Consider the following 27,959-nt stretch of genomic DNA (forward strand, 5'->3'; position numbering starts at 1 on the left):
GCATGAATGGTGCTATATAAATAAACCTGCCATAACTTTGTTTTTGAGCTACAATCATTCAAATCTAATATAGAATCCAGAGAATTTATTCTGGAGAATTCAAGTTCCTTAATAAGCATTACCCAATAACACAATCATGCTTATAAAATCAAGTAACACATGAATAGTATAAAAGATCAAAATTAAAGTCTTTATTGGAAAATATTCCAAAGCAATTAAGTCATCTCATGACTGAACAAAAATAGCCATTTATCTTAAAAAAAAAAAAGATTTCCAAAATGCACTGAACAGCTTTTAATAAAATATACACTGCGAAAACTCATAATATGCAGCCACTAATAACTTGTTAATAAATAAGATTGTGAGCAAAACGTTTTTACAAATAGTATTTTAGACCTACTCAACCCACAACTCTTTACATAGCCCCATTTTTAACAAAAACACCCCGTGCCACAAACCTTCGTCTTACAAGTTGTTGCAGTGCATCCTGTGTTGTGAATAATCCCCCAAATTAAAACAAAAAGAAAGCAAACACAATGAGAAATTTTAAAAATAGTAACATGATAATAATTATGACTGGATTTGTCTTAATAAAGCAACACTGATAAAAGTAGATATCATAAAAAGAGCAACTATAAACAATGAAATATACAAATTACATTCCTTCAGGGTTTTAGAGTTCTAAGAGCCCATGTGAAAAGGGAAATTTAGGTGAAGTAAAGGGTGAGAGAGAAAAAGATAAAAACCAGTCTATGGCAAACATGATCTTGCAATTTTGGGGAGGATTTGAGCTCCAGGCACCAGATTTAACAACACTTTCATATACAGTGCCACATAAACGTTTTCATGTTCCTCAAATTTAACATTTTGTCATCTCACAACCACAAACTTCAGTGGATTTACCAACACCAAGAAGTGGAAATGGATCCATGGCTTCCAAATGTTTTACAAATAAATTTATAGTACTGTGATCTGTATATTTATTCAACCCCGGAGTCAAAATTTTGACTCTTTTCCTGCGACGGTTTTAGAGTATGTGTCTAACTGCTTTGCACATCTAATCACAAATGTCTGCCATTTTTTTATTTATTTATTTATTTTTACAAAACTGCTCAAGTTCCGTCAGGTTGGAAAGAGCGTCTGTAAACATTGCTTTTCAAGTATTGAAAAAATAAAGCTGGTATGGTATGGTATGGTATTGCCACAGATTCTGAATTAGAATTAGGTCTGAACTTTTACTGGGCTGTTCTAACACATAAATATATTTTCGCCTAACCTGACACGTCAAAATCCAATTCTCAAGAGCTGGCACTGCACAAGTTTTAGAAGTGTCCCTGCTTCAACACACTTGAATCAAAAGGCTGAATGAGTTCTGCAGCATGTCATCCACAGATGCATTTGATCCAGGGAGATATTAAAAACAAGTAAAGTGCTGACCATTGAGAACTGACTATGATAGTAGTGATCTAACCCGTGCTGGAGAATGAATCTCCACCCCAATCACAAAAACAGTTATTCCTGAAATTCCTAGTATTTAATTTCCTTTACTCTGATTCATCCAACATAAAATCCTGTGCAACCAACTCCTTCCAGACGACATCTCGCTGCGAAAAACAATTCAACATAGTGTAATTCAGTATCAATATACTTTATATCCAACTGTCAAGGTGTCAGAAGTTGCTAGACATAAACATCATGACCTAGAACCCCACAGAGAGGTCAGAAATGAAGTTGTGGAGAATCTTAAACTTGGGTATTTATTAAGACATGGTCATTCATCTAAACCAGTAAGGCAGGCAAGAACAGCATAAAAAAAGAGAAGCAGCCAAGAGGCCCATGCTAACTGTGGAGGAGCTCCAGGTAGTCACTGTTTAAACCAAAACTATTCTACAAAAGAGAGACCAGATAAAACCACTGGTGAAAGAAATCATTGAGGTATTTGCCACAAGCAAGACCGAATCTGAACTATTTGGTCTACAGAAAAATTCTATCTGTGACGTAAAACTAGCACTGCCAATCATCATGAACACAGTTACCACGGTAAAATCTGGTGGTGGCAGCTCCTTTCTTCAGCAGGGACAGGAAAGCTGCAAAGAATAGATAAGTAGGATTGAGTTCAACACAGTGAGAAAAAACAAAACAATTAGAGGCTGTGAGAAGTTCAACCCTAAGATGTCATTAAACTTAAAGATTGATGTTCACAGATGCTTCTCTTAAAATCTGACTGACCTTGGGCTGTTTTGAAAAGAATTTAGTCTATAAATGTGCGAAGCTGGAAGAAAAGCATCCTCAGAGGACTTGCAGTGGTAATTGCAGCAAAAGGTGGTCCAATTAAGTAATTACTCAGAGCTTCTAATACAAATGCACACTTTACTTTTGGAGTTTTATTTGTGAAAATGTGAAGACTATATATCTTTCTTTCTACTTCACCATGACATATTCAGCATGTCTGCGTCTATCAGCTAACACCCTCACCCTCCCCCCCAAAAAAACTCACTGGAGTTTGTGGTTGTAATGTGATAAAATGTAAAAATAAATAAATAAATAAAATAAGAATGCTTTTGCAAGGCATTGTACATGATGGATGTAAAATCAGTGTATGTTTCAGAGGAGGAGCCACATGTTGGCATGATTTCCTACATTTAGCGTAGTAAGGAGCCTCCTAAAGGTTACATCGCATAGAGGTCAGTGTTTTATAGCGTTGCTGTATGATTAAAGGAAACTTGCGTTGAGCCTGCACTTAATCAAACATTCAGAACTTGTCCACAGGCAGCATGTTCAGTTCTTTAAAAACAACTCTTATGGCTATGGGAAAGCATTCGGAACCCATCTGTGGACTTGCAGCAACTAAAGGAGTGACATACCTGGCAAAGACAGAGTGGTCTTGTTCCTAAGAATAGAAAGATTAAAAAACAGAAAAGAACTAAAACAAATCAGATGCATATTGAAAATGTGGTTGAGATGAGTCTGTCATCCCCGCCCCAGTGAAGGTGTCCACCTTCCTGTAGAGGTGGGGATGTATTTGTCTGCTCAGGGAAGCCTCTCTACCCTCAAGAGCAACTCAGTGCAATGAAAAGGGGACTTTTAGCTTCTTTTGTGGTTCCACTCCTCTCTGCGCTCCTTTACAGTCCAGATACAAAACTTCCCAGCGACTCTTCCAGGATTTCATAAACATACTTTCCTGCTTCCAACTCGGCACATTGCTTTCACACTCCACAACCTCTCTGTTTGCATGGCTTTCATACCAAACTGTCCACACTGTCAGGTGTCCTTTGTTTTAAAGAAGCTGGTGAGAGTTATTTACAGACAGAGTAAAATGATGATTTATTAGTGTGTCTTTTGGTGGTTGCTTCATTCCTGAAGTGGTTCTCCGTGGACCCTGAAGCGATATAAGCAAGTGTATTCTGGATGACCCCAGTTAGATAGAACCCGCACCTCTACGATCTGGAACGCCTTGTCGTTTTCCTCCTGGAAAGCAAAAAAGGAATTTTTATTGATTTATTTTCTCTAAAGCCGACAGACTCGTTTTCTTTTTTTTACATTTAAAGTTTAGAAGGTTGCTTTTAAAATTACCTTAACGGGGAAGATCTGCAAAGACTCGCCATCTTCCTCGTATGTGTAGTGCCCCAGCAGCGTTCCCTCTTCTTGGTACTCATCATCGAGACCCTAAAAAGGCAAAAATAAATAAAAATCAAAAACCAGTCAGAACAGGACACTTGGTGTTTCTATGAGATTATTCACAGGCCTCCTAGGTTTTTGGGACAGTTTTCTTACAAAGACAGTGAAGTTGCGAGGAGCACTGGCGATGTTTCCAGTTGGAGAGAGCGTCTTAGGGATGTGCTCCACACAGAAGGATGTTGGACGAATCCTCAGGGAGAGCCTGATCACCAGATAACCTTGAGAGCCTTTAAATGCCCAGCAGTTGCCAGGATACACATCCGGCTGATGGTAAGGAAGAGCACAGTACTATTTTTGAAGTCAAAAGTCAGCAGTTTAACAGTTAAATGTTGTTTTTATACACGCTTTTGTTTTTCCATGGTTATCAGACTTTGTTCCTCTTGATATCTGTAGGTGGGACTCACCTGGATTACAACACGTGGAGACTGAGAGAAGTACCAGAGTGGAAGGCCAAACAGACTCATGAGGGCTGTCTTTGTCTCATAAGTCTCGGAGCAGCGTGTGCTAAGGATGCTACCACCTGATGAAACAGAAACTATGTTTTTACCCAAATTTATACAAGTACCGTCCAGGGATCAGTCAGACAAAATATTGTTTTATAGCCTAATCCTACTTTGAACTTCTCCAACACTTTATCCCTGAACTGTCTACGGAGTTCCTTGCTCTGAGGCATTCAGTTAAATTTATGCCGATCTCATAAATCAGCATAAATCTATTCTAGACTCATGAGTAAATTCTCTAATTAATAGAGAATTTGCCAAATTCTCTACTTTTTCATAATTTTATTTGTAAAAATACTCTGGTTTGTTGTTATAACAAAAACTTTTGCAGAGCATTGTGTTGCCTGAGTGTAAGTGTAAACACCAGATGAAGGCAGACTTAGTTGCTACAACTAAAGCAATGCAACAAGAGTTTATTTAAGTCCACACGACAAAATTCTTTTGTTCGTTTCTAAAGACAGAAAATATGAGGAACAAAAAAGAAGACTGACTCAGTAGCACAGCAAGTTGAATCAATAGTTTTCTCTACATTGCCCTATGAGTATATAGTCCTCATTGCGTAAGACATGCGTTACAGAGCGATAGAAGTGCTAGACTGCTAATCCCCTTAATCCACAACAGAGTTGTCTACTGACCTGGATACAAGCTCAGGGTGGACAAGTTTCCTACTTACCTCCAGACTCCAGGGCGTAGTCCACCTGACCCGTCCGGTCCTGAGAGTAGAGCTTCAGGGCGTTCTGAACAATCAGATTCACGTCCTGGTTTGCAATCAACAAGGAAAAAATAAATAAATAAATAAATAAATCCTTTGAGACAAACTACTAAATCACGTGGTAAAGATGAGAATCTTAAATAGCAGAAGGTTTTATGAATTACCTCTTCAGACAGGCCCTCAGTTGTAGAAGTGTGCCGGACTGTCCCTCTTACTGTCTCAAAGACGCTTCTGGTTCTGGACTCTGCCTCGCCCAGAACCTGAGCTCGACTGCGCTCCAGCTGAAGCGAAATGTTTTTCAGGATGCTCATCTCAATGGAGGCCAGCGCTGCCTGCAGGTCGGGCGTGCTCACGTAACGCTGCGACAGCCATTTGATCAGCGACTCAGGGATCTCACTCTGCTGCTGGTCCGCTGATTCATCGCTGCCGAAGAACAGATTTTTCAACTCCTTCCGCAACTGCGAGGACACTTGACCAGATATCTAAAGGTTGGGGAATATAAAGTAACAGAAGGAAATGTTTGACCTCAATAAAGTTTAGATCATTGTAGAAGCATTGCTGAGTGGCTGGGATGTTTATGCTGCTTACAGTCTGCTGCAGAGTGTTCAGCTGCTCGCATTTCCCCTTACATCCTGCAAAACCCTGCAGGTCTCCCCTGATTTTACTCAGCTCTTCCTCAAGTCTCTGCATCTCCAGCAATAGAGCATTATGGTCCTCCTGCTTCACACCCACACTAATAAAAAGGACAGAAACTTCATGTTTTACAACATAATGTTCTATGTAATATAACAAGTAAGGTGTTCTCATGTCAGTTAGCATGTTTAATCATTTCTCTCTGGTACCTGACAGGAGCCGTGCCTGCAGCCGATTTAGAAGCAGCGTTCTCCCGTTGCTTTGCCTCATCCTCAAACTGCTGTTGCTTCTGCTGCATCTCCTACAATACAAACATGAAACCTTTCATTTGGACCACTCATTGGAATCGTAAAGTTTGTTGTTTTTGCCCAATCTTAAGCAATCTCGATGCATTGTGTTAATTTGTGGAATTGCAGGAAATCTGCTGTGCGTACCTCAGTCTTGGTTGCCAAAGCTCTGAGCAGAAGCTCTAAATTAGCCAGACGTGCTGCCTGACTTTCCTGTTGCCGTTTTTGCTGCTCTGAACTCTGCAAAAGAAAGAAATTGAATCTTTACTTTCATACCCTCTCATAACTTTACTCATTACAATGTCAGGACTGTAATGAGCCTTTACAGCCATAAATAGGACTGTAAAGGTAGTGTACTGTATTTGCTAGAGGACATATTTTCCTAGAAATAATTGCAGAAAATGATAATATTGTTGTTTTGAGACCATTGTCAAGCGATATTTTGATAACTCCATAATAATGCAAGTTCACTTTCTCACAGAAAAATAGACTTTAATTTTGTAAAGAACACCTGACAGTAGAACTGGAAGATATTTCAAATATCCAAAATAAAGCATTCATAAACCAATAAATAAAATGGAAATAAAAAGCACTTACATCCAAAACCATTTAAAAACTTGGTTATTATTGTTCAAATATTAATCATCAGAATGGAAACTGAGCTAATTCTAATTTACCAAGCGATTAAATGTTTAATTGTGACAGGCTTACCTGTGCTATGTTTAAGTTCTCACGCTGCAGTTCTCCTCGCAGCACACCCAGTCGCTGCTCCATCATAGAGGACACCCACAGTTCGAAGCTCTCCCTTTCGTTCTGACTGTGGACCTGCTCTCTCAGCAAGCTGTAGAGACCGAGAATATTGCTGTGACGCTGATCGTGCTTCTGGTCTCCCGCCTGGACTTTCGCCCACAACAAGGCCAGCTGTCGCTCAACAAGTTCGAGGCGGTCCAGATCCACGCCACTGTGGATGGGGGCTGGGGGAAGGATTGGCTGAAACGGAAGATAGGAGAAATTATTACATTTATATTTAACTAGGCCTGTCACGATAACAAATTTTGGTGAACGAATAATTGTCTCAAAAATTATTGCGAAAAACAATAATATTGTTTGAAGACCTTTTTACACTGATTTAATTGGAATGACTTAATAATTATTATTAATTAATTATTACATTTATATTTAACTAGGCCTGTCACGATATAAAATTTTGCTGAATGATTAATTGTTTCAAAAATGATTGCAATAAACGATAATATTGTTTGAAGACCTTTTTACACTGATTTTATTGGAATGGCGTAATAATGCATGTGATTTCCTGCCAAAGATAGATAGGCATACACTTTATTATAAGAACACTTAACACTGGAACTGATAAACAAAACAACCAAAAACACTTGATGCAATAGTTCACACTACACGATTTTTTGCCCTGTTTTTCCCCTTACGACAATCTTAGAACTTTGGGTGTTCTCAGATTGTACACTTGCGATTTCGTGACCGAAATCGCAAGTGACAAATCAGCTGTTCTTCCTTAACGTGACATAAATAGGTTCTAATGATTTTCATTCAGTCAGGACATTATGCCGACACTAGAGCCACATGCACTGCAGGTAGATTGTAGTAGAGCATTGATTAATGCCTGGTCTTAAAATTAGTTAACTGGACTTGTAGCCATTATTTTGTGCCCACTGTTGGACACCACACGGCACGAACGAACTGTTATCCTAGGATTTCTGTCGGTTAGTCTGCGGTCTCTCAGGTTTTGAAAATGGGCGGACAATTGGCTGACAGCTCTAAGATCGTGTAGTGTGCGCTGGGCATTACACTAAGGAAATGAGGAAGGGAGGGTCAGAGGAGAGCACAGGAGTTGAGCCTTTTTTCATTCAGTGTCATCAACTGAAAAAGAAAAAGGCCATAAGAAACGATAAAGCCGAAAATGAGGTCGATAGTTTTAATTTATTGTGCGATTAATTGATTTATTGTTTATCACGACAGGCCTATATTTAACTCTAAAGTCTGACTCAAAGTCAACAGTGTATGTTTTCATCTCTACTTTACAATTATCCACTAATGTCAGATGGTCCAATCATTAACCAAACCTTGAAGTTGTGAGGAAGTTTACAGGGCATACACACTTTGTAAAAAACTGGTCTATAAGATAGTGCTACTCACTGTTGCTTGGGAGACCGGAGTGTTATGAGCTTGCTCCATGGGAGTCTCTGTTGCAGGGCCAGCAGCAGGAACAGCAGCCAAGTTAGAGAAGAAGTCAAACCTAGATGTAGAGCTCCACTCTGTGAGGTTTATGGCTGGAAGGTAGGTAAGTAGGGCACCAGTGAACGGGAGCCACCACCAGAAAACTGCAGTAAAACAAAAGAATGTGATGTTAAAGGTAAATCAAGGGAAAATGCTCTTTTATAATAATCCAAGCTATTTGGTTAAATATTAAACACTTTAGAAATTTAGAGTTAAACTGACATCGCAGACACTTAATACATTAAATTTAAATGTTTTTTACTAAAACACACAAAGAAAATACATTTTCAAACCCTTTAGGAGGATCAAATTAATGTTAAAACTAAATTAAGGTGATATTTTATTTTAATTGCAGCACGATTCAGCAGAAAAAATATGAAACTGTTTGAGAACAGCTGAGCTGCAGTGAAGACTCAGGAAGGTTGACCTGAATCTGCAGCGAGATTTACAGCAGACTCTAGAGATCTGTGCTGGTTCTAATAGCCATATATCCTTATCTGTGTGCTGACTACAGTAAATGGGTCCAATCTGTTTAAAAGGGCGTCTGTTTACTCACACAGAAGTAGTAAGAGGAGAAAAAGAGGCCACAGGAGCTTCCAGAGTTTGGGAAAGCATCTGAAACACAGAAGAAAACTTTGAATTTTACAAATGATTGATGTTTCACATTTTTAATGAGAAAATTATATATCTTTATTTATATTTAGGCAAATAATTAAAAATGAATAATGTGACTGTTTAAAAAATACCTTAATTACCAAATAATAAATCACTTAATTTAGCTGAATTTTGGTAACGGATATAAATTAAAATACATTTTTTCACACATCAGGCAATTGCAACATTGAACAAAGCTTAATTATTCTTACTGTCAAATGCAGAGCAGTCATGTTAATTTTTATTTACTATTTCCATTAAACTATCAAATATCTGTGATTAATTCATTGTCATAAAAGGTAAGAACTCTTACCGAGTTAGAAAGAAGACGTTGACGAGAGACATGAGAGACACCAGTTGGTACCATCCTCTTGCAAGAAACCACATCAGTCCCTTTCCAGCTTTTACTAGAGAAGCAGAAAAAAAAAGAGAGAATATATTCAAACTAGCAACCTAAACTGGATAAGTATCATAATTTGCTGAAAATGATAAACATCTGAAACTTACCTGGGGCTGCTAGGATCGCCCAGAAGCATGAGAGAAGGCTTTGTGTTCCTGTGATGATTCCTGAACCTAAAGCTTTACCTGCTGCAAGCACACAGCGACCAGGCAGCAGCAGATAGAAACCTGTTAAGACAAAGCGAATGATGTTCACGATTACAGCTACAGTTTTTAAGGAGTTTAGCTTACAAATTAACAACAAGAATATCAAAAAATATCTTTGTAACGGAATGATAGAGTTAAAAATGATGAAGCTTTATTTAACCTGTGTAAGCTAGGATTCTCCACAGCGCCCCCACCAAGCGCTGTGACTTGGAGAGCGGTGTAACGGTGGCGACAGTGCGAGACTCAGAGTACTGCTTTCCTTTACAGTCGTCACCTGTGTGCGTCCAAAATGATGGAGAGCAAACAAGCAGAATGCAAAAATGAGCAAACAAACAAAAAAGACAATAAGCAGCAGGAATAAACTCATTTATTCCACAATGATTAAATATGACTGATAATCAAGCAATTTTAGAAAATGGTTGCAAATTATAGCTCATTTTAAAAAGGCATGAGTCGCAAAGCTTGATGGAAACTAAAACAAACAAAAAAAAAAATCTAAATGACATCTTTCTCCAAGTAATATTTTTATTGGTTTTGCCACATTAGCTTGGTGTCAAATTATTTTAAATAACATCGCAGGTCTGGTGCAGAGGGCTAACAGATTATCCTGGTCGCTTTTAAACATTGAGCTTCCCGAGTTTCCCCCCCCCCCCCCTCCCCCTTCTCTTTTTAGATATTTTATCTTCAGTTAAAATCTGGCATGAAAGTTCAAATAAAACTATTTCAATAATCTTCAACTTGGCATTGGAGGGTCAAACAAATTTATAACAAAGTTTTTAATTAGCCTTTGTTTTTGGAAAAAAAAACCCTTCCTATTGTGTTTACCTTATTTTCTGTCGTTTTGCAGTTCAACAGTAGTGAGGAGACATTAATTGAAGAAAAAAATACTTATTCTTCCTCCCACAAACTTCAGTAAACATTTAGATTGGCAGTTTTGGCCCTTTCAAATTTTTTTATGTTCAAAAAATAAGGAGTCTCCTTTATATTTTAAGAACAATTGTAAACCAAGATGAAGATCAACTGAAAAGCCGTTTCACATTTCTCCTGCTTCTTTTTCATTTTGTCTCCATTTGTAAGTATAAAGTATATCATTAACCACTAAGCATAACCAACTTTAAAATAATTATTTTTTAAATCCTCTTAAATCGTGGATTAGGAAGATTTGGCTTCACTTTCTGGAGGTCATGAAGTTCAACAGGCTGCTGAGTAGTTAAAGCAGTTCACACAACCTCTGCCCACTGATGCTGACACAGGGCACGCATATCATTGACTTTGTCAATCAAAGCTGCACAACAGGAACCCTAACAAAGAGTAAAGGGAACATGTGTTGTGTGTGCTTACAGAGGGAACCATTGAGGTTAAGATGTGATGTTTCTTCAGTGACCAGGTCCTTCACATTCATGCTTCCACAAAAACTTGAGTGGCCTGCAACACACAGAAAACATATTTAATTGTACATCAAAAGTTTTAAATAATAATAAACAAAAAAATCATAACAGAAATGAAAGTAAACAATGGCATGGCTACTTATTTCATTCCAGTATACTTCTTTCAAAATGAGAAAAAGTGTGAAAGTGAAAGCTGGGTCAATTCAGGAGAGAGACAGAAGTTATGACATTCTTCAAAGGCACACTCAGTTTATGAGAAAGTAAGCATCTCTATCTACTAAGGAAGGAGGACTCTATCTTGATTAATAAAACATCAGATGCTTAGAAAGGAGAAAAAGTTAATTAAAGGAAAAGAGGCAGCTGAAATCTGGAGCTGTGACTCTCCAGTGGACAGACAGCAGATACCTTGTTCTTCAAAGCCATGACCTTTGGAGCCCATCATCCTGTGGAGAGTGGTCTGCTTAAACTGCCAAAGTTTGGACAAACTCGAGGGCCACGCTTGTGTCAAGGAGTCTGAGTACGAGGTTTGGACTCCTGTTGACACATCTGTTGACACCCCTGTCCACATAGCCATTGTAAGTCAAGATGGAAACTTGATTCATGATCAGAGGCATGCAAATGTGTTCATCCCTCTTCAGGTTTTATCAGATTTTGTTTATGTTTTTTCCATCCGTTTTCCACGTCAGCCTGAACATCTGTCCCTGTCTCTCCTGAAGAAAAGCAACCTCACAGCAGAATGCTCCACTATTATGTGTTCAGGGGATGTTGCAGTATTAGTGTCCAGAAACACATTGTTTGGCACATTGGGCAAAGAATAAAAATCAGCTCCAACTTGTGCTGCTTCTTGCTCGGCCGGTCAATTAAGACTCGACAGGCTGGTTTTTGCTTGGTACTCTTTTCATTTTCACTTATTGAACAATTCTCTGCAAAATGTTCCCAGCTTGGAAATTTATTTTATAACTTCTGCCTGATTTAAACTTCTCCAAAACTTAATCTCTGACCAGTCTGTCTGCATTCTTTGATCTTTATGATGTTTGTTAACTAATGTTCTCTAAAAACCCCTGAGACCAGTTTCTGACTTTCAAAGATTAAATGACTCAGAAATGGATTCTTTCTACCAATTATGTGAATTGTGAAGTAAGTGTACAAATGCTTTTACAAGAAACTGTAGAAGAAATAAACCTCATTATAAAAAAGATATAGTAATTGAGATATCTGAAACTCCCCAAAACAAATCCAAACAGCCAACATAGAGGAATGTAAGAATGACTGAACAGCAGTCATTCTTACGCCCCTGTCCACACAACCATTTATTCAAAAATGGAGTTAAACATCAGAAGATTAGATTTGGAGAATAAAGTATTGACGTTTAAATTTTCAATGAAACTTCAGATTACCTTTTTCTACTGAGTTCCTGGTTCTTGTACCCAGCCAGACCAAACTGCTGTAGACCATGGAAACTAAGGACACAATGGGGGACAGGGCTTTTTTGCTGTAGCGCACACATGAGTTAGATATTGACATCAGGACACCTAGAAGGAGACATCACTAATGGTTAAACATTCTCTTCATCCCACCCTTGTTATGTCAATAAGACTTTAAAGTATAAAAATGCAAGTGCCCAAATGTGGAAAGCATTTTCTCACCTGACTTGTTTCTTCGACTCCTGTCTCTGGTATAAATATTTGTGTAAGGTGAAGATACGGAGGTGAGGCCATCGGTGGAAAGTTCTGCTGCTTGGCAGGATGATGATAATGATACCGATGTCAATGATGGCCCCGTCACACGGGAGTCACTTTGCTGAGAGTGAAACGAGCAATCTTTGCAAATGTAACCATTAGGGACCGAAGTGTTGGACTTCGAAAAGCTGGCTTCTCCGTTGATGTTTGATGAGCTCTGGCTGGAGCGTTGCTCTAGAACATGACAGCCAGGCGGAAAATTTAACCAAATTTGATTTTCAAAATAGGACTTCCATTGAAAACTGTAGCTTTCCTGGGGTAATGAGACAGAGCATTCAACATTTCTTTGTGATTAAATCTATAATTTTTTGTCTCACCCCACTGTCCATCCACAGCAGTTGTAGCTCTGATGGTGCTTCCTCTGCGCTGCCTCAGGTGATACTGCTCTTGAGCTGATGCGAGCCGCGAGACGTCGTACGTTGTGACGTTTTCATCACTTGTTCTGCCAATCGGGGTACTGGCAGCTGAGAAGGACAGGGTTTGTCTGGGTGTTGAAATTTGGCTCAGGGATAAAGACACAGAGCTGGATGAGGACTTCTGCTTTCTGTTTCGCGGCGTCCTAGAAAAGAAAAAAAGACTGGGTGGTTACTACCTGAATAACATAAGATATAAATAAAATAGTTTTCAATTCCGCTTGACTGTTAAACTAAAAAGAGAAATTGTGGAACCATGTTGTCTTGACTGTTGAGATGTTTTTTTATGATGTGCTGATTTTGTGTGAGTAAGGGAGAGGTAGGAATTTGTTTGATGATGTTAATGTCTGTTAAAATGAAAAAAATGTCAAATAAAGACATTACTGTTGCAGTCTTTTTCAGCTTAGTAACCAAAAGTCAGTGTCTTCCTTCCCTTTTCATAATAGCATAGTCCATATCACAGGAAATATAAATGCTGGGATGCGATGTTTGCCCCAACATTACATAGTACTAACATTAAGAAAATGATCAGAATCTTAAAAGAAGAAACAATTTAATTGAGTGATCCAGTTTTACTGCCTAAATTGCTTACTTTTATGTACAACCAGCCAAAAACAATTTAAGGCAATTTTGAGTGATAAACCAACATAGAGTATTTTATTACTGTGAAGTGACTGCACAATGACACAATTACATTTATTTTGACAAATAAACTGAAGTTTAGTGCACATTTGTATTAAAAATGTGAACAAGTTCAAGGTCTATGGATGCAGGTTACTGAAAAAGAGGAAGGAAAACAATCTAAGTTAACGTATGAGTTTCCAAAACTTTCAATTTCACAGGAACAGAAAAAAAAAATTCAAATACTTTCACTTGGGTTGTAAAATTGGGAAAATCTTGTTTAGTCATGGTCAACAAGACAAGTCTTTAGCAATGCAGCTGGTCAGAGTCAGATTGAAAGTGTTTACATGTAAACTCACCGCGACTCTTTCCTGGTGTCGATGTAACTGCTGCCATGGTTCAGGGAGTAATCAGTTACACTCTCGGTGTTGTAATGACTGCCGCTGTTCTGCAGTCGGAGGCTCCGCCGTAACATCTTAGGCGACTCGTACACAGGAGAAATCTGGTGCTCTTTCTCAAACTCTAATGCTGCAGTTGAGTAACTTGAACTAAGACAAAAGTGAGAAAGAAAAAGAGCGTTAGAAAGTTTGCAAAAAATTCTAAGTCATGAGGCCCTACACGAGACCTAAGATGGTTTGTCTCTCATATTTACTGAACTGAAATTGTATTCAGAAACACAGTTGAAAGAGGAAAGGTTTCAACCAGCAAAGCATTTTAACTCCTAGTTCCTCATCCTAAACATCTCAGTGTCAGATTTCTTAAATGAAAACAAACACAGGCTTTTTATAGAGCTGTGATGCTGGTGGGTGTTGGGTTGTTCCTCACAGGAAATGACTCACTCACATGGGAAAGAGAAAAGAAAAAAGATCAGGATATGTCTCTAAAATAAAAAATCAAGGCAAACATATCAAGTAAACATCCCCAACTATGCAAGGAGAAAGAGTTCAACTCCGTTTGCTGCAATTTCATATGTTAAGAGGAAAAATGCAGTGAATGTTTGGTGCCATGCCTTACTGTGACTCAGAGGGCCACACCCACCCCAATGAGCAGGCTTTAAGTGCCAAACTGCAGGCATGACTAACAGGCAACATCTGCAACTATTCTCTCAGAGTTATTAGTTCCTCTTAGCTGGTGAATACAGAGCATTGTTAATGGAAAGATGAAATGTCAACGCTTTTTGCTGCAGTAGTTAGAAAAAGTCTTAATATTGAGAGAGGTAAGCTACTAGGAGCCTTTGAAAAGGTGACACACCTGACAATCAGGTGGGCTCACTGTTTGGACAGTTTTACAGTTTGGACACAAAGTCACTGAGTGTTCACAGGAAAGACAATATCCTGCCCTTGACTTCCCTGTGCAAGCTAATCAAGCTTTAAAGTCCTGCAGAAGAGCACATATGTGTTCGTCCCGCACAGATCTTATCTCTCTGCTAGTCTGTCTGGGAATAAAACTTGGGGATTACTCACCCTGACAAGACCAATTATGAGCTTTTGTCTTGAGTCTGCCACCTGCCTGTTTAGCCAACTGCCACCTCTCTCGAAACCTAACCTGGACCATTTTCCTGCTCTGGGAGCCGTGGAGAATTTATCTGCTGCTTAAGACTGGCCCAAGGATTAATAATAAAAGCAAGTAAGTACGGTTGTTAAAAAGACCACAAACCCAGACAAAAGCGCTCCAAATTCTTCACATATTTGTGCAGGAAGTTCATTCACTACAGTCAAGTACCACCTCATCCATACTTTTTGTCAAACCACTAAATTATTATTCTTACAACTTGTCTAGTAGATTCTACCAGGACAACAGTGTCCAACTCACAAAAGTTGTTGTTTTTGTTTATTTATTATGTGTACAAGTTTTATTGTCATATATGCTGGTCTGGCGAACGTATTACGGACAGGTTTGTGTTTGTACATCTTTGATATTTTGTTGCTTCCTGGCACTACAGGAGAAAAATTTAGCTATAAAGACATAGGACACCCGATGCATGATTTAAGGATATGTCCTCCAGAAACCGAAACAGCTGCTGTACAAAGAACAAAACTTTGCCAAGCCATGTGTGTCCCTGGCACTGTTGGGAGCAGGGCTGTGTGATAAGGAAACAAATATGTCTGTGTAGCTTGCAGGCACATGCAAACATTACAATACACTATTCTCCAAAAGTATCCACAGCCACTGGACATTTCTACTATTTGTCACACTGCAACAAATTTAAGTTGAAATGTTATGTAATAAACCTACAGAAAGTAGTAAATAATTGTGAAGTGGAAATAAAATGATTCATGATTTTCAATATTTCTTTACTTCTGAAGCAAATAGGCTACACCAGAATTTTCTTACAGGCATAAATACATGTGCACCCACATTTTTAAAACGTTTAATTGTAAAGCAAAATTCTGTTCAGCTTTGTGTTGGCTTATCATATGAAATTATATAAAACAGTGCTTTGTTTTTCATGGAACCACTCCACATTAGCATTGCTCTTTATAGGATTCTCAAAACAAAGACTGCCAGATTAAACAATGTTATAAAGCTAGCTCAGGTTTCCTCAAAACCTCTTACAAGTTAACTCCTCATTTGCTCTCATTCTCCAAGTTGATCAGTGTGTCGCTTTTCTCCCAGGCGACATTCGCAGCCCACATCAGAGATATAAATAGCCACAGACAAAGTTAGTTTACAGACAAGAAGAGACTTATAACGAGCCAGACCTGAGCAGAGGAAAAAAAACATTCCCATATTGATAGCAAGCTTCCTAGAATTTTATGCTACATAATATTATAGATTCAAATCCTCTTTCCACACTCTTCTCGGTACAATCAAACTTTTTTACCTTTCACAAACTCTTGTTTTGATGTCAACATCATGAAATATGCCAAGCAACTATGACTTTGCTGATTGACAATATTAGTTAGTGGTTTGCAATACATCCTTATTTTAGCTAAATTCAGATGAATTTCAGAACAAAATACTGTACATGATAATGATTTTCTTGGCAGAACCAAATCTATTGAGACAATGATATACAGCAGCTCATCATAACATCCCAGAAAAAACAAGAATTTAATTTGCTTTTCCAAAGTTGTGGATTTTCCAGCAGCTGCTATTTTAGCTGAAGGAAAATAGAGGCTTTGATTTCTGTAGGATGTATCTAAAGAGCATGTCGTACATTTTCTTGCTTGGTATGCAAATACACTTCTATCCAAAAGAAGCTTAATGGACCTGGGATAATAATTTAGGCAGTCAGCTTAGTTGGAACACTCACCCCACAAACTCCGACTACCATTTGTGAAATATGCACACATTTATTTTAGCCTGGGATTATAAGAACCATCTGGGTCGTAAAGCTCAGCAGCAAAACCACAGTCAAACACTTGCCAGAAAAGTCTTAAATCTCACACACACAAGTAAACAGAACAGTGAAAAGTTTTTTTTCGGGAAACAATTTTTAAAAATGCAGTTGCCAAACAAACCAGCAAACATGTGGTCACAATGCAAACATGTTGCATTGGGACCTTTGTTCTGCAAAGGTCACAATGCATAGACTGAAACTTGTGTACAAGAAACCAAACATGAGAAATGTAAATAGTTTTGAGAGGATAACCTGGATTTTTAAATAAATTTTGACTTTGTCACTCAGCTCAGAATGTATTATATAGATATTGCACAAGCTGACACTTCTGTGCCAAAAGCTGAACGTTTCAGAGTGATGAGATGTTGTAATTCAGAACTGCGACACCACATGCCCCTGTTGCATTTGCTGGAATAACAAAGTTATTTTCAAACATTTGAACTAGGGAATACCCTGGGGAAGAACCAGGATAGAGGTCTAAAAAAGGGGGAAAAAAAAAACTGTACCTTTCCATTTCCAGAACTGTTATTGAGTGGAGAAAGTAGTTTTCCACAAAATGTTGCAGCCTATATTTACTAGAGGACAAGAAATGGAACATGGGGGCAAACGGAGAGTGTTCAAATTTCCACCCAACCATCTCTGAGTAGGAAGGATTTGGCTTTGTGATTAGGATCAATCAGGCTGGGCCTCATTTTACCTCCCACTGACAACACTTCCCTTCTGCCTCGCTATAAGAAAACCTCCTTCCCTCGCCCAAACTGGAGCACAACAACCAACGTCACATGTTACTGCTGTTACTATGGAGACAACAATAAACTTATCTTCAACTCAGAAAGACAGATCAGTAGATGAACCCATACCCCGTCATGAAGAAAGATGTTCTAGCACACAAATATATACAAGCCACACTTTCAGTGGCTTGCAAAAATATTCACACCGTCTAAGCATTTTGTCTCAATACAAAGACAAACTTCAATGCATTTTACTGGCATTTTGTGTGGATCAAACTATACAGACATTTCTACAACTAAAATCTGAAAACGGGTGTGCATTTTAAGTCATCACCCCTTACACTAATACCCCAATATAACACCAGTGGAATAAGTTGCTTTCAGAAACAGAGAAAACAGAATCAAAAACAGCGTAACTCTATCAACAATAATCATCAAGCAATCACAAAGCAGCAAGAAGACAGCCATTGTTATTAGAAAACTTTAAGAAGTCCTATTGACAGTTTACCAAAAGCTATGTAAAGCTCTGCTAAAATGAAATAAAAAATAAACTTTTTGACCAACATGCAAAAAATTAAATGGGTTGGAAAAACAATACTGCACAACACCCTAATCAACATCATACCACCCAAGAAACATGGCAGCTGCAACATCATGCTTCAGTGATAGACAGAGAAAGTTGTGAGTACTGATAGGAATGAGGATGAGCTGTAAATGAGCTACAAATCTGAAACATACCTGCTTAAGAGCTACAACATTTTTAAAACTGAGCAGTCAGTGTTACAGAAATGTGCATTATTGACCAATTACTGTTACAAAAAATATCTAGGTTAAAGGCCCCATCTCCCTTGAATCCAGCTGATGTCATTTGCTTCTCACTTGACCAGGGGTGCATGTACTGAAGTGTGTGAAGCAACGTTAACGTGCACAACAGCTGTTCAGATGAAACTGATTAGATTCAAATGGAGCTTGATGGAGCTGCAGATGGAGCACAGCCTTCTGCATTTGACTCACAACTGGGGAAAAAAATAGCTAGAAGGTTGAATTTACTATTCTTAGCCACTATATATTATCATTAAATGCAGCAGTTGATAACAATCAGCTTTAACAGTCTTTAGATAACCCAATCACTAATTTCAAGCATGATGGTAGAAAAAGGAAGATACCATCCAGACGCCCTGGCCTCACTGACCCACTTCTACAATCATAAAATATGAAGGCTCTCTGGGTGGATTCTCAGCACACACACCTGTTTTCAGAGGAACCTGGGTGTAGTCAGTCTGTTTTTCTGGAAGACGAGCAGCTTGATTTTTTGTCGTAAGGCCCCATTAAAAATCAAATACCATTTCTTGCCCACAAGAATTTTATTGTGTGCTTAGAGTTTCAGTTTAAAACCAGTTGTGCTGTTTGTGTTGTGATAGTGGATGGGAATCAGAAACAAATAATGACTGAGACGTGTCAGTTTTTCTTGTGTCATTATATTGTTACCTTCACTTGCAATGGAACATTTCTAAGAGGGCTTGAGTTGCATTTTACAAAACTAATTCAAAATTTGACCAAAAACAAAGCTATACCCCTTAACTGTCATGAGGACAAGGGTGTTCTCTTGAGTTTTGGAGATGAGTTGGGCGGTTAAAAAAAAAGAAGCTTATTTTAATTAAAACAATAAAATAACAAATACAACTAACAACTAAAAATGGATTGAAGCATATTCTCGTTGTTGATATGTTTACGATTTAAATGTAAGAGCATCCTTACTGCATCACTTATAATAAATGAATACAATAATATCCTTGACTCTATATTATATTAAACTAGAACTCAATGATTGCACACAAGGTGCATTTTAAAACTGCCTTCAAACTTTTCATACAGGCCATATAAACTTCAATTTACATGCTGTGAGAAGTCAGCAAACAACAAACACCTGCAAGACTTGCTTTCTAACATCTACTTTATTGTGTTAAAATAAAATTAGGGCAAACGCCTTTTAATTCACAGTCGGGATTTTTATCAAAGCCTTCACACCCTGCTGCTTATAGGTCTGTAACTGAATGTATTTGCTGTAATAGTCTTTCCAAGGACAGAAACAGAGCATAGTCCTTTTCTTCCTACACTTGGTCTATTCAGTGCTACAAACCTTGTCACTGCTCCTTTGAGTTTTGACAACAGATGGACCAACCGTTTTTGTCACCTGACCTTGTCTGTTGCTGCATGCTCTCTTGTTCTCACTGCAGACCATGCACACCCACTCCATTCATAGACATGCAACCAGATTAATCAAATCTAGAATCTAAAATCTTAAAACTGCTTGATAAATAACCTGACATCAACATTGACAACCGTCACTTTTCTTAAGGTAACATTGATTTAAAACTATAGCTGGGAAGCTAGAAGCATGTTGTAAGTAGCTGACTGCAGGCTCTACCTAAGTAAATAACTTGACTAACCAGCAAATATTAATTTTACTCTAAGAGTAGAAAAGCAAAACTGTGATATAATGCCCAACAAACATTTTTAACAAAAAGACCCAGTAATTTTAATGAAGCATAAAGACGTCCAAGTCTGTGATCAAAAGGTCATTTGCAAAAATGTATAAGGTAACATAGTTGTAACCTATATTTCAATATGCTACTATATGAAAGCAAGTAGATCATGTACAGTTTTTATCTTGTATGAAAGTCAATGCTATCATACAATAAGAATCTTATAGGGCCACATGCCTAAAGCAGTATGCTAATTGGGATCCAACTGCTCCAATCTTTCTTAGACTAACTTTCCTCAGACAGTACTTTCTAGCAGACAGCGCAGTAAACCTGATGAGGTCTTTGTTGAAACTCGATTTTCTTTTTACAAGACACTTGCCTACTTTCCCTTGGGACCTGGCGGAGACAGGGGGCATGCCTTTAAAGTCAAGCAATCACACGCCATCTCAAGGATTGTCAGAAACTGCGTAATACACACCCGTTAATTCCTCACTCCCTGACCTACACACCCAAATGCCTTTCTGTGGTTTAACAGCTTCTGGCAAAGTAAGGTGACAGCTCTGGAGACGACGACATTCCTCCACATGCACACACTTTCCTGATAAGGTGCTGACCACATCTAAAGCATAAGATGATAATAAAGGCGAGCCAATGAATGATGGTGGATTCAACATGCCTTACATTTCTATTTATACAACAGAAAACAAACTTAAAGATGCCACTAAATGCAGCAGCATAAGCATAATAACTTTCAGATACGAGTAGATTTCTATCAGATCCCAACAGATAAGATATCTGAGATAGGAACAAATGATGGAGAATCTTGCAGAAACTTCACTTGCAAGTTTTTAAAGCACATAAAAGTTGTTTAAAACACCAGCAGAAGGATCTCTGAGATAACATTAATCCATTCTGAGTTAATTGCTGTGTTGCCCTGAGTAACTAAAGATACATGCTGTACTACTTTTAATGTCATAACCTGAACATTCACAACTAGTGAAATGAAGTCCAACACCAAGATCTCACCTGAGAGAGTACGTGTAGCCGGTGTTCTCTGGAGCACACTGTGGAGGTGTGTATGTGTGCAGCTGGGAAAAGTCCATGGTCATTCTTCTTTGTTTAGACTGAAAAAGTTATTGTGGAAAGAATATAACTCCCTTTAGTCACAGACGACATGTCAGGAGTAGAGTAAAAGAAAAAACTACTTCTAGAATACATTTGCTGCTTTGTTCAGTCTGTCTCTTAGATGTACTTTTCTTAGTTGTAGCCAAACTAATCAGACGTTTTGGAAATGACTCACCACTCCACAATGAAAAAAAACAAAATGACATTCCCCAAATCATTTCTGGTTTGAAAACAACTAATAAGTTCTACGCTGTGCAGCCCTGTCAGAAAACTCAATCCTATCTGACACCTAATGAGTACATGCGCATCCCTATTTCTCTGAAACACAAAAATGCTACTGTAAGAGAGAGTTGGCAGACCTCTTCCTGCATGCTGGCTCTGGTTGATGAGCCGTGTGGACACCAGTGAAGCCGTGATGAATGGCCAGCCTCTTCTGCTCTGGTACGTGGAGTGGTGGAGACAGGGCGATCCTATTTCCGTTTGTATTAAGCAGACTAACCATGAGGACAGCCAGTCCCTACAGTGGAGATTTCAGTAATGCTTGGTATTACGAAAGCCCATAAAACAGCAGAGGGTGGGGAGGATCCTTTAGCAATGGGCGGGAACCAATGGGTGGGAAGCAATGGGTCTAAGAGCTGAGCTTCTGTGACTGAAGCCTGCTTAGTGTGAACAGGCATTACTGCTACACTGACTATTTCTCTATGAAAATTATGCCATACATACGTTCTGCTCGCTGGTTCTGCTTTACAGGACATAGTAGCACGTGAAGTACTGATAAAGACGGCTGTTATTTTGTACATCCTTTTTGTTCCAATCAATCATTCTCAACAGGAAAGTAGAAACACTTCCTGTTTAGAGGAAATACCAGTAAATGTCAGTACATAATCATTTGGAAATGAATTTTAAACAACAGTGCCCCGCAAAAGCATTCATACCCATTTAAACTTTGTTGACCAAAACAACGGTGTAACTAATTGTAAAGTAAAACATAAAGCAAAAGTACTACTTTACAAATAATTTGGCAAAAATACATCTGGAATCTAAATTCATTCTAGTCTTTCAGAGATTTGTCTCTACCAGTTTTCCACAGTTGGAGATGGAAATATTTTCTAATTTTGTCTTGGAAACAGATAAAAGTTAAGATAAATTTATAGGACAACAAACTTTGAGCAACAATTTTCTTGGAACACAAAATTAGATTTTGTTCTAAACTAATTTATCGTTTTATATGTTTTGAAGCAAAGAGGGACTCACCCTCAAGGACTTATCTAATTCATACTAGATAAGCATGAATCTAGATTCATACTAGGGTATAACCAGCTTTGGTTAGGTAGCTGATCATGCCTTGGTAGGTTTGCCGTAGGACCGCATAACACATTACAAATTTCTTATTTCATCCTTAGAACAATATATGTAATATGAATATCACAAACAATTACTCAAATACAATAAATGCTAATGGATATTAAATGCCATGCAAACTGTCTAGCAAATAATACATATTGTGATGCTTGTTTAATTCAGCATAGAGCATAAAACTCCCAATAAAGTACAATAAAGTTTATGGTCATCATGAGACAGAAAACAGAAAGGTTCAAAGGGGATAAATGATTTTGTAAGGAATGGTAGACATGCACTAACAGTTTACCATTAGGCTGTTTGGCCAAATCAAGCTTGTATCACTTTAGATGAGAAAAATTGTACAATCAATTAATAGGAAAACAAATCTCCACCAAAATCCTTACACATAATCTTAATCAAATCCACACTAAAGTCCCCAAGCCGAAAAGGGAGGATAAAGGGAAACAAATACCCAAAAGCCAAGGGGACTGATTAAATTCAGTTAGGATTAGTTAGTTTCTAGTCATATAAAGAAATTTAATGAATCAATTCCAAAATTATCATAATTTTCTATTTTGAAAAGCAATGACTATGAGACAGGCTGAACAATGAAAGTAAAAAAAGGCACCGCTGCAGTAAACAAAGACAGCTTCCCTGTAATTATATTAATATCCTGGTTCACCTCATATCACACAGATATTTTGCTGCCTCCTTTACGCAAACCACCTGCGACGAACACTGAAAAAACATTAGGCCACCGACCATCATAACATTGATACACCAAAAATAAATTTAAATTCAAACATGTTTACTTTCAGAATAACAGCAAACTGTCGAGTCAAATGACATGTAAGCCTCGTAACATTCTCACGTTGCCCTGCGCTATATCTGGAGCTGGCAGTATTTAGATAACAGCGTCACTCACACTGCGCCGCTCTGTCTTAATATTTCCCAATGCAAATACGGCTAACACACTTCAATGGAAATGTGCATCCACATATATTTATATATGACACCATACATTGAATAGATTCGCGTATATTCGAAATAAATTTTAAAAAATAAACAAAGGCCGGATACAGCGTTCGGTATCGAAACAGTTGGTAAAGGAGAGCAGCAAGGTTTATTTGAAATCGATTCAAATGCACAACAACAACACAAAACTGTGGCAACAACAGGGTGATCAACTTGCCCGCGTCAGAATCCATGAATGTTATTCTTTAAAAGCGTAATCCGAAGGAACAACGCAAGATGCGCCAAGTTCCGCCAGCATCCCGCTGCGGGGATCCTCAGAGGTTTCCAATCGCTGCGGACTAATCGATCCGCTCCGTCACCGCAAATTTCAGACAGAAACACTCGGAAGTTTGCAGGTAGCAAGTGTCTGTTAACTGCTACGGCACAACAAGCTGACTTCCAAAATGGCTTCCCGGGCGTTAACAAAGCCAGAAGGATCGCTCCCGAGCTGATCCTCCCACTCCCAGGCCCTCCATTGTCGGGCCGGAGCGCCCAGTTTGAATCTATTGGAGGAAAGCTGCAAAGGCTCGCACAGTACTGGAGCTGCTGCTCTGTGCAAGGACGGCACTCGCACTGAACCCCTAGAGAGCTCAGAGTCAATGCATAACAAGTGTCACTTCCAATGAATCCCATCTATTATCAGTTACAGGACTTTGTTAGTTATTTATTACGATGAATATGCAAGTCTGCAGGTGAGTTAATATGGTCACTTCTCTCACTGTTAAGCATCAACATTATAGAGGTGAAGCAAAGCTATTAAAAACCTGTGGAAGTTGTCCTTATCATAGTGCAGAAATGTAATCGATAATCACACTGTTCTAATATATATTTTATAGTCATTAGGAAACAAAATCATAAATTACACCTGTTTTCTTCTCAGAGTATTCCAGTTCCTTCCATGTTAAGCTTCACTTGTGACAAAAAGTGCTATTTTAAAGATGGATGTATAGCTAAAGCAGAAATTATTCATAATCTGGGCTGCTTTAGATTTAAAATAATTTCAACTCAACCAAGTTTGTTTCTGATAGTAAATACGGCAAACAAACTCCAGACTCCACCTCAAAAAAACTTTAAGAAAAAATAAATAAAATCATACAAACTTGATTTGTTTGTGTTTTTAAACACAAACCGGAAAACAAGAAGCTTCAATAAAACTCTGTATTACAAGTTAAAAGGAATGAAGTAGAAGAACAAAGCACAGGAACAGGAGTTTGAAGATATGGTGCGACAACACAATTTTCTTTTCTAACTAAGATGGAGTGAGGAACAGCTAGGAGCAGATCTAATAACTCTGGAATTATGATGAAGGCAGAAAACTCAAAAGTTAGTTGAGTATGTTAAACTTGTTCCAAAACACAATCCTCTACAGTAAAAAAGTAATAACTAAAATTACAAACAGACAGCGATGCTGTGCATGTCAGTTATAATGTGGAAGCAGAAAATTCATTGTCATTTCCAAAAATGCAATCCATTGTTTCAGATGTTTGTCACAGGCCATTTGTCTCCAGTCATGATAAGATTCCATTCTGATATTGTATGCTTTTTTCAACACAACAGATAAAGTATCTTTTTAAGCCTGCAGGAACTAACTAAACAAATTAACAAAAAAACAAACAAAAAAGACAGACATTCACTGTTAGCCGGCAAACACTATTCTTCCCTTTATATTTGTGAATATAAAACCATATGTTGCAACTTGAAAATCTATAAAATTACATCAAAAATAAACACTTTTTCATTTAACACTTTCATTTGCAAATGTATTTGTAGATAAATGTTTTGTGTGGTGTGAGTAGGGCTGGCACTGGGATGGTTTCAAAAAATAAATAAATAAATAAATAAATAAGTGCAAAGGGAGTAGCAGGAAGCAGTGAGAATGGAACTTTGTTTAAAGCTTCCCCCCCCCAACGGATTAATAAACCATCAGACAGTTTTTATGTTTGGACAATGGACTTCTTCAGGCTGAGTGCAAAATATGTCCATGGAGCATTGAATGTTCCATTGTTCTTCTCTGGATGTTTGATTTTGACAACCAAAGGCAACATGTACTGTGTGAGGCTTAAAAAGCTTAACCTTTATCACTGCAAAGAATGCAATATCAGCACTGCAGCAAAATCCAGATCAAAATAGTGCCACTCCTAAAAGCCTCATCACATCTCTATTTGGATCTGTAGCACGAATACTTGAAATATAGCACAAATAAATAAGGACCCTAACAAATAGCCATTTCTTTTGTAAGGGATAATCTAGGCTTAGAGTTTTAGAATTACTTGTGTTTAGTAGAGTCACTAAATGACTCAACAATTGCTGTCCTCCAAAATTAAGGTTTCAGATGTGAATGACAGCTAATCTTCTTTTGGACAGACTGAAAAAAGATTTTCATAACTAAGGCTCCATCTGCTCGACAGCTTATTTGTTTTTTGCACCATCTCAGACACTAAAGATAGAATGCAGCTCTTCCCCACAGAATAAACATCTGGAGTTGGACCCTTGTTTCTAATCAACATAATCAATGAGACTGATAATAATAATCTGTGGGCTTCAACGTTTTTAGCTGTCATCAGACTTTTAGGGATATAAACGCAACTTTTTTGTAGGATATTTACGCATATAGACAGATATACATCTTTCCTTTAAATATTTTTATTTTCATTATTTGCCGTTTTTATTATTTTTAATACATTATGCGGTGTATAAAACTTCTGATTCGTATAAAAATCAAATATAATTCATTCAATCGTTCATTTTGAAAAAGTATAAAGTGAAACAGCTGGCAAAGCATGAAAGTTGCACAAAAGAAAACGGCTTTACAGGAATTACTGGAGTTCAACCTGAGAAACTGAAGAACCAGTATTAGGATGAAGGTAAATAACGAAAGACTGGTTCGTTACAGGACGGGTTGTTCTGGAACCAGTTTGTCTTTTGCCAGCACATTGTCTCATTAACATAATACTGTTGCTTAGCAAAAAGTATTCGTTATTAGTATTAGTTCAAATGAGAAAATGGGTTTGTCACCAAACAAAACAACGATACAACTGGGCTAACAGAAAAGTGAAGAACTGCAACGTTAGCTTCAACTACTCATGACAGCTCAGAATAAAACGTGAGTAATTAGTTAGAAAGAGTAATAGAAATGTAAAAAAAATCTCCAATGATTGCTTCAATTATTCGTAACAGCTCAGAATAAAACGAGACTACAGTTTAAAAAGTAACAGAAATTTGAAGAACAGCAATGTTAGCTTAAACCATTCACAACACCAAATAAAACACGAGTAATCAGTTTTAAAAAGTAACTAAAAACACAATAAAATAAACTACTCACTGCGTTAACTCTGTCTGTGGGTATTTTTTTAGGTTGTATGTGAGCTATATCCTAAGCTCGCTCGTAGACATTGTGTTTTCCATTAAAAACATTTTTGGTCTAACGTTCGCTTTTCCCGCACACATGGTCATACTTTCCGTTTGGACACGTACGTCACGCAGCCAGTCCATATATGGTAAAAATGCCCAAATATGTTAATTTAACGCCTCAAATAAACACGGTGACGACGCTCTCAACGTACAACAGTGCCACCTAGTGACCATTCTTGAAAACAGCATGATGCTTTTTTTCTGATTAGACAGTTGAACTAATCAAAACAAAGTTTCAGAAATTATTATTATTATTATTATTATTATTATTATTATTATTATTATTATTATTATTATTATTATTATTATTATTATGCTACTAATAAAGATTTCTAAACATTTATTGATAATTAAAATAAACTATATTGTCAAGTATGGTACTTTACTGAAGTTTTTTTTTATTAAATAAAGAGGTAAAAATTTAAAATATAAATTTAATTGATAGCTCGAGTTTAGGTTTAAACTTAGAAGTATTAATTGCTGGTAAAAGGATTCCTTCACAGAACCTCATCTGGTGTTCCATTCAGTACCTACTCAGACCCGGGGGTGTTTTTTCAAGCATCCAGACTAAACCTGAAAAACTGGACAGTACAGTTGGCATTTGTCGGTGGTTGTGACGTGAACTCATTGTTGCTGAGATCACGTGACCAAACTGTATAAAAGGTAAAAAGCTTGTTCTCAGAGTTAACTTCTGTTTCTGTGCTTTTAGCTGGCACATACTGTACTCATCAAAGACCATGAAAACAATATATTTTTTTATGTGTATGGGATACTATCTTCATGTGCAGCCTCATGCCACAGATCGCTGTAAGTAAATTTAAAAAAAGAGAAAAAAAGAAAACATTTACTGTTTTTAGCTTTGAAAGAATTTGTTGTTTGCATGTCTTGGTGTAAGCTTCATTGAATCTCCAGTCTGTTTGTTTTTTTTATTTATCAGACTCTTACTGCGAAAGCTGCCTAACAGCAGCACGAGGTATGCAGGACTAAACTTGTCTCAGAACTTGTAAATGGTTTATTTATTATA

General features: G+C 37.7%; 1 protein-coding gene across 9 annotated transcripts; it reads right to left on the reverse strand.

Annotated features, from left to right (window-relative positions):
- Nucleotides 1–169: 169 nt before the first annotated feature.
- sun1b (Sad1 and UNC84 domain containing 1b) lies at nucleotides 170–26,984 on the reverse strand. 9 transcript variants are annotated; one of them, XM_044100035.1, is made up of 24 exons: nucleotides 26,847–26,968; nucleotides 21,071–21,168; nucleotides 20,554–20,663; nucleotides 13,844–14,032; nucleotides 12,768–13,009; nucleotides 12,358–12,624; nucleotides 12,109–12,243; nucleotides 11,117–11,269; nucleotides 10,665–10,748; nucleotides 9,484–9,597; nucleotides 9,225–9,344; nucleotides 9,031–9,124; nucleotides 8,620–8,678; nucleotides 7,983–8,167; nucleotides 6,522–6,800; nucleotides 5,958–6,050; nucleotides 5,733–5,824; nucleotides 5,479–5,623; nucleotides 5,055–5,372; nucleotides 4,852–4,936; nucleotides 4,083–4,198; nucleotides 3,775–3,942; nucleotides 3,574–3,666; nucleotides 170–3,468 (listed from the first exon to the last, which is right to left on the reverse strand). In XM_044100035.1, exons 3-24 carry the CDS (start codon nucleotides 20,661–20,663, stop codon nucleotides 3,352–3,354), a joined length of 3,258 nt encoding a protein of 1,085 aa, XP_043955970.1. In that variant the 5' UTR covers nucleotides 21,071–21,168; nucleotides 26,847–26,968; the 3' UTR covers nucleotides 170–3,351. The 9 variants fall into 9 exon arrangements, with proteins under 9 accessions (XP_043955970.1, XP_043955969.1, XP_043955972.1 ...); XM_044100034.1 differs by lacking the exon at nucleotides 26,847–26,968 and adding an exon at nucleotides 23,193–23,291; XM_044100037.1 differs by lacking the exon at nucleotides 20,554–20,663.
- Between the last annotated feature and the right edge of the window lie 975 nt (nucleotides 26,985–27,959).

Source organism: Gambusia affinis, linkage group LG19 (assembly GCF_019740435.1).
Source record: "Gambusia affinis linkage group LG19, SWU_Gaff_1.0, whole genome shotgun sequence".
NCBI classification, from domain to species: domain Eukaryota; kingdom Metazoa; phylum Chordata; class Actinopteri; order Cyprinodontiformes; family Poeciliidae; genus Gambusia; species Gambusia affinis.

What these genes read in the sequence shown, in the direction of transcription:
- sun1b (XM_044100035.1), bottom strand. Translation starts at nt 20,663, where the DNA reads ATGTGGTCAGCACCTTATCAGGAAAGTGTGTGCATGTGGAGGAATGTC. An exon ending in GAGTCGAAGAAACAAGTCAG is followed by an intron (nt 12,244 to 12,357) that starts GTGAGAAAATGC and finishes GTCTCCTTCTAG; the next exon opens with GTGTCCTGATGTCAATATCT. An exon ending in CTACGCCCTGGAGTCTGGAG is followed by an intron (nt 4,199 to 4,851) that starts GTAAGTAGGAAA and finishes CTGTTTCATCAG; the next exon opens with GTGGTAGCATCCTTAGCACA.